Source organism: Oryctolagus cuniculus, chromosome 10 (assembly GCF_964237555.1).
Source record: "Oryctolagus cuniculus chromosome 10, mOryCun1.1, whole genome shotgun sequence".
In the NCBI taxonomy this organism is placed as follows: Eukaryota; Metazoa; Chordata; class Mammalia; order Lagomorpha; family Leporidae; genus Oryctolagus; species Oryctolagus cuniculus.
The window spans coordinates 60,537,378-60,543,975 of record NC_091441.1 but is presented as its reverse complement, the minus strand read 5'-3'; the positions used below and the strand labels follow the sequence as shown (position 1 = coordinate 60,543,975).

The 6,598-nt window shown below is 42.5% G+C and overlaps 2 protein-coding genes across 29 annotated transcripts in view; one reads left to right on the top strand and one right to left on the bottom strand.

Moving 5' to 3' along the window:
• The window catches only part of DLGAP1 (DLG associated protein 1), a 1,071,624-nt gene that overhangs the window by 920,237 nt on the left and 144,789 nt on the right, over window positions 1-6,598 (top strand). For 18 of the 28 annotated variants that reach the window (XM_070050435.1, XM_008261105.3, XM_070050432.1 and 15 more), the window contains one exon: window positions 5,146-5,175. The exons of the other annotated variants lie outside the window; for them this stretch is intronic. In XM_070050435.1, the coding sequence (XP_069906536.1) occupies window positions 5,146-5,175 (30 nt within the window). The remainder of the gene's footprint in view (window positions 1-5,145; window positions 5,176-6,598) is intronic. 28 annotated transcript variants of the gene reach the window in all.
• The window catches only part of LOC108177130 (uncharacterized), a 69,609-nt gene continuing 66,513 nt past the window's right edge, over window positions 3,503-6,598 (bottom strand). The window contains exon 4 of the mRNA XM_070050444.1: window positions 3,503-5,767. Within this exon, the coding sequence (XP_069906545.1) occupies window positions 5,752-5,767 (16 nt within the window). The 3' untranslated portion in view covers window positions 3,503-5,751. The remainder of the gene's footprint in view (window positions 5,768-6,598) is intronic.

Sequence of the window (6,598 nt, the reverse complement as noted above, 5' to 3'; positions counted from 1 at the left end):
GGAATGTGAAGCCAGTTCTTGTTTGGTTATTTTGATTTTATACCCAACAAGTTTGTCTATACTTCCTCCCATTTTCCTTGAAAACTAAACATTTCTTTTTTGACGCATCTTTCTCTACCTTCACCTTATAATATGTAGCTTTCTTTTATTAAAAAAGAAGGGGGGATTGCTAAGAGTTGGGTACATGAGTTTCGGTCCCACCTCCGGCTCCTGATTCCATCTTCCTGTTAATGCAGGAGGGAGTAGGTGCTGGATTGAGCTCCCAATTCCTGGCTTTGGCCTAGCCCAGCCTTGGCCATTGTGCGCATTTGGGGAGTCAACCAGCAGATGGGGAATCTCCCTCTCATAAATAAAAAAAATTTTTAAAGGCATACTAAGCATTCTGTCTGGAAATCTAGAAATTTCCATACTAAAATCCTTGAGTTCGTTGGGTATATTTTCAATTTCCTATGTTACTACAGGTGATAATGTTGTCAGACCTTCTGCCACATCAAGTTGCCTTTTCTCCAGCTTCCAATGACAATTTCCTTTAAAAGAAAAAGATATATTTATTTTATTTATTTGAAAAGCAGAGTTAGAGAGCAGGAGACTAAAAGAGACAGATCTCCCATCTGCTGGTTCACTCCCTAAATGGCCACATCAGCCAGGCAGGGCCAAGCTGAAGTCAGGAACCAGGAGCTTCATCCGGATCTCCCACATGGGTGCAGGGTCCCAAGAACATAGGTTATCTCCCACTGCTTTCCCAGGCACGTTAGCAAGAAGCCAAATTAGAAGTGGAGCACCTAGGACTCAAACCGATGCCCCTATGGGATGCCAGTATCATGAGCAGTGGTTTCACCCACTTTGCCACAGCACTGGTCCCTACATTGATCTTTACTCATCTCCATCAAGACCAGCCTCTGAGTAGAAGTAGACAGTGGTCAATATAATGAATCTGAGTACTCTGCTCAACAATATATGTGGCAAAGATAATACACCCCATGGACATTTTCTGGGCTTAAGATCCTCCTTGAGACACTCAGGAATGATCACTTTTTCATTCAGTGAGTATGTACGGAGTGCTTGCTTCTCAGCAGGAAATTTTCAACAGGGGAGTGACAGCAGCAAACATGACGACCAAGTCCCTGCTGTCATGCTGCTTCTATTCCAGTGAGGAAGACAGGTAGAATCAGGAATCAAATGACATCAATGAGATAATTTCAGATAATGATAATTGCCATCAAAAAAAAAAAAAAATGAGTGGTGGTGGGTAGAGCAAGGCGGCTGCTCTATGTACAGTGATTAGGGGCTCTGAGGAAGTGACGTTTGCAGTGAAGTCTGAATGAAGAGAAGGAGTTCCCTGCAGGAAGATTCGGCAGGTTAGAGGAGAGCATTCAAACAAAGTTGATCAACAAGTGTCCTGCTGGGGCCAGAAAGCAACTAGCATTGCAAAGCCACCTGAGATGAAGGAGAAGTAGGGAAACAGAGATTGATACTTAATATAGTAGGGCCTTGTTTGTCAGGATTTCGCTGTGATGTAGCACATAAAGCCACCCCCACAGCACCAGCATCCCACATGGCACTGGTTGAGTCCCAGTTGCTCCACTTCCAATCCAGTTCTGTGCTAATGGGCCTGGAAAAGCAGCGGAAAATGGTCCAATTGCTTGGGGCTCTGCACCCATGTGAGAGACCCAGAACAAGTTCCTAGCTCCTGGCTTCGGATTGGACCAACTCCAGCTGTTGCAGCCATTTGGTGAGTGAACCAGTGGATGGAAGACCTCTGCCTCCCTCTCTCTGTAAACTCTACCTTTCAAATAAATAAATCTTAAAAAAAAATCTTATTTCAACAACAATGAGTTTGGAGGGGTTTTTTAAATTTATTTATTTGAAAGCATTACAGAGAGCGAGGGAGAGACAGAGAGAGAGAGGGAGATCTTCCATCTGCTGGCTCACTCCACAGATGGCCACAACTGGGCCAGAACAAAGGCAAGAGCCAGGAGCTCCATCTGGGTCTCCCACATGGATTCAGGGGCCCAAACACTTAGACCCGCTTCCACTGCCTTTCCCAGGCCATCTGTGGAGTGAGCCAGAACACAAACCAGCACCCATGCAGGTCACAGCTTTACCAGCTACACCACAACGTCAGCTGCCAAGATTAGCGGACTAGCCATTCACACTTTCTCATAAATTATGTTAACCTTGTCCTTCTCCCACAATTCTATATTAATTGGAATTAATTAATAGGTGAAAGAGTAGGAAATATGGTAAAATAATTTTGGAATTAGAGAACTTCCACAGAAATCATACCTGGCTAGTGATTGGCTCTGACTTGCAAGAAGATAACAGGCATAAGTCTACACAAATCACCACCAGGGTAGCAATTTTTCTACATTAAAGCTATTCAGTAGTGAAAAAAACAGTAGGGTTTCTTTTTCTTTTATCTTTCTCTTTCCTCTATTATTTTCAGATACTTCTGCAGACTACCAAGATTTGGGAGTAGTAGGATCCATTGTGTGTATTTATTCATATTTGTGTATGTTATGGCTTATCCTGAATTCCAGACAATGTCAATGTCAGCTACTCACCAGATAATGTCTATTGTGTGTCCTGGAAGTCAGCAATACCATATGTAGCTTTTAACATCAACATCAATGACTTCTTAAATATTCAAAATGTTTAAAATCTTCACATTTTAAAATAAAGGTATCTTTTCCCTTCTTTCTATAATTTTATGTATGATATTATTATTTGCTATATAACTACATGTAGCTAACTCAGAATTTTAAATATAACAGTTATTTTGCAATATAAATGCCTTACACTACTATAAAGAAAATTTGGGAGATTAATAAAAAAGTTCATATAGAGCTAATGACTCACTAATGGTTTTATTAAAATAATGTTTATAGTTAGAGTTCTAAAGTCAAATTCTTGTTTGTTTTTAACATCATTTTTCCTCAGTCAATAAATTATTGCTTATGAACTTCCTTCCACTGCTCTCCTCCCATCTCCCAGTAAGAATTTGTTTAGATTTCCACAGAGACTGTTTCTACACAGTGATTAGAGTACATTGTTACCTTGTCATGTGAATAACATTTGTTGACAGCATAGTTACTAAAAAAAAAATTGCTGGAAAAATTATATTCTGATATATAAAGATTCTATACTTTGAAAAGATGGTGGATCATTGCTTAATAAGCTAATTGCTCATACCTGGCTTTGTCTGTTAGTTTAGTTGCCTGGTCAAAAAAATGTATAGCCATGTAGGCTATGTTCTTAGTTGATCACAATAGCTGTTTCTAAAGTGATGTATGTGCAGTGTGCTTTGGCATATGATGGGTGTAAGAGATTTTGAAATTCCTGGCAAAGTATCAGTGAAATGCTGAAACCACTCACATTTGGCCTGTTTAATTAAATTATAACCTTCTTATAAATAGACCATGAAATATTTTAAATTCAAAATATTCTTCTCTGAGATTGGGTGGAAAAAACTTATAGTAATGGTGCCCTAAAACCACTCATACGAACTTGTAAGAGTCAGTTGTTATATTTTTAGGAAGTTTGTGAGCCTCTGAATACAAATTAAATTATATACACTTGCTTAAGTAAATTATGTTAAAAACAAGGGAACAAAGGTAATAGACACCTAAAACCCATGACCTCTTTAATCACTTGATTACATTTCGCCATCACGTTCGTGAGGTTGTTTACATCAACTGCATATATGGTGGAAGCACCACCCACCAGCATGGTTTCCATGCAGAACTTCCCACCTCCACCTGCAACAGGTGTTCATGAGGCAGGTACTTACATAGTGTTGAAGCTGAAAGAGGTGTGGATTTTAAGAAAATAATTTATATGAAGGTGAAAATAGTTTAATGGTGGATCACATAAAAGATGTAATGACAAAAGGCTTACTAGGAAAAGTACAGATCAAGAGGCAACTGAATGCATGATTTTGTCCAATTTGTGGCTGAATTACTGGCTGCTGATCCAAGAGTCTGGCCCAAATTGACAAAAGCATTCTGAGTATCAACAGACTATATAGAACTTGCCATAAACAGTGTTGAATATTATTCCTAGACTGTGTGCTACACATCCTTTATATCAATAAAATTGATAAAATTCATATTCACTATCGTAGCTGCATAGTTTCACCCCCTGGAGAGTCCCTTGTTAAATGTTAACCAGACACCACCAATTTTGCAGGAAAGATGAAATTCAATAGGCAACTTTCTCAGAAAGTCCAAATGGAACCAAATGAGTCTTTTTGTGAACATAATCTGTTAAAATTAGTGTGCTCGCATGCTGATAGCAATTTGGCTTAACCATTTTGAAAAAGAGTATTATTTCCAATTTTAACTGGAAACTCCTCCAGTTTCAAAGAGAACTAGAATTTCAACCAAATGATATATAGACACTCTTGCTCAGCCTTTAGGATGGTGCCTGTGGCATAGGGATTAGAGAACATTGTTTATTTGTACTTATGACTTATAAACACATACTTTTTAAATCAAATTATTGGATGCAATCTAATTTGTCTTAGTATTTTCACCACTGAACTCCCTGAAGGTGCACATGACCACCCAGGCAAGCCTAAGATCTTCTTGCTTCATGAACAACCCAGCCTGCTCAGAGAGTTTGTTCACTGTCTCCTCTGCAGGGAGCCAAAAGCCCAACCCATCAGACCAAGAAAACGCCCTCTAGGCCACCCAGCCCAAAGAAGTTGCCAAACAACATTGTTTTGAAACAGATATTACATGTTTCAACAAAAACCCTGTGCCAACCTGCACCAAGTGATCTCTCTGCCCAGTATGCTAAATAGGATATACTGGTCCCTGGTGTCCTATTGTGGGAAGTTTTATAGACTCTCAATCTAGCATGATTTATATACAGAAATAGTCACTCAGACAAACTTGGCCTTTGTCTCCTCCGATCTCTTATTAGTGAAAAATCCCCTCAAATGGTTTCCGTGGAGAAATGAAGACACCCATGAGATCCAATCAAGACCTAAACATTATTTCATTGTAGACGTTGCTATTTGTTTCGTTCAGTTCTTGAAACGTCTGCAGAAGCAATCTAGATCCGAAGCATGTGTGCATTTTAAGACCTGCCAAGGGTCATCTGGGTCCATTATATAACTGCCACTTTTTGTTTCTATTCAAGGTGTCATAAAACTGAGTTCTGCAGTTGAAGGTACGTTTTTACAACCGCAAAATCGATTCTGTTTTGCTTCAAGGTTGTACAGCGTGGCTTGTAGCTAGCAAGCTTCTGTGGCGCTGGTGTTTGACGCCGTGTCCCAGTGGCCAGCGTGGCTGTTCCATCTGTGTCTCTGCTCGTCCTGGTCCTGTGAGGCCCACGTCTCTCAGGCCCCCCACAAGCGGCATCCACACTGCCCTGAGCGGGTGGTGGTGTGGGGGGCCAGTATGTCTGGTCTCATTCCTTCATGCGATCACCTCAGATCCAGCGCCCCCGAGAGAGCCTCTGGCTCTCCAGCACCCCTGGCGGAGGTTCGGCTTTGAGTCTCGTTAGGGAACTTTGCCTTGTGTCCCTACGCAGGGCCTTTGTCCTTTACCCCCACCCAGCAGATGAGTTGGCCCCTGGAGTGTGTGGGCATGGAGGGTCGCGAGGGCTCCCCGATGAGAGCCCTGGCTGAGACACTCGCCAGTCTCCCGGGAGGTTCTCACCGGCAGCGTGATCCACCGCCGTGTGGTGACATGAGACCAACTTCCTTGAGTGTCACCCTCGTCAGCAAAAGATGGTGCCCTTTAGTTACACAATCAAGGAGCTGAAAAGACAAGGCAGAGGGATTCCAAGGAAACATGAAAACACACGACAGAGTGTTTTGCTGAGTAACCCCCCGGAATGTTTCTTAAAATGCCTCATTATCTGAACTGATTCACTGGCTGTTGGCATCAAAGTGATCTCCTGACCCTCACAGCAGCTTTACAGTCCAAAAGTGGAGAATGTCTGATGTTCTCTACTGCGTTTCTGTGCTTGTTTGGGCGCATGTGTGTGTGTGTGTGTGTTCTCGCTTACTGGGAGTTTGTCGGTCATGCTTCCGAGGCTTCTTCATCCTCACTTAATCAGGGGAGGCTGCCTGGAAGAGGTGTTGGGCTTTAAGGTGAGTTTTCTGACCTACAGAGGGATATGGCTTGATGAATGGGTAATGATGCATGGAGGTGGGAAGAGGGAAAAACACAGGGTTGGGGAGGTGGAGTGATGAGGCCCTCAGCCTGACTCAAGCAAAGGGATTCAGTGGGCTGAGGTTTGAAGCTTGGGAGATGAGAGAAGAGCTCAGAAATGTACCCATGGAACAGGCAAATCCAGGCTTGCAGGGCAGAGTGGGGAGGAAGTCACTCTCCCTTTGGGGATTTAGACCTGTCAACTTTTACAAAACCGAGTTGAGAAGGCAATATTCCTGGCAAGCAAGCGAAAGATGCAGGCAGTGGCGTTTCAGGGAAGGCAGAGAAGCACAACCATGTCACCTCAAGCAGAGCGTGCTTCAGGCTGCTGCCAGGCCAGGCAGCAACTCAGGTTCCCTCCTCCCATATGAACAGGATTTCAGGAGAGACTGTCCCCAGCTCTCCTTGCCTAGCAAATATGAACGATGCAGAAG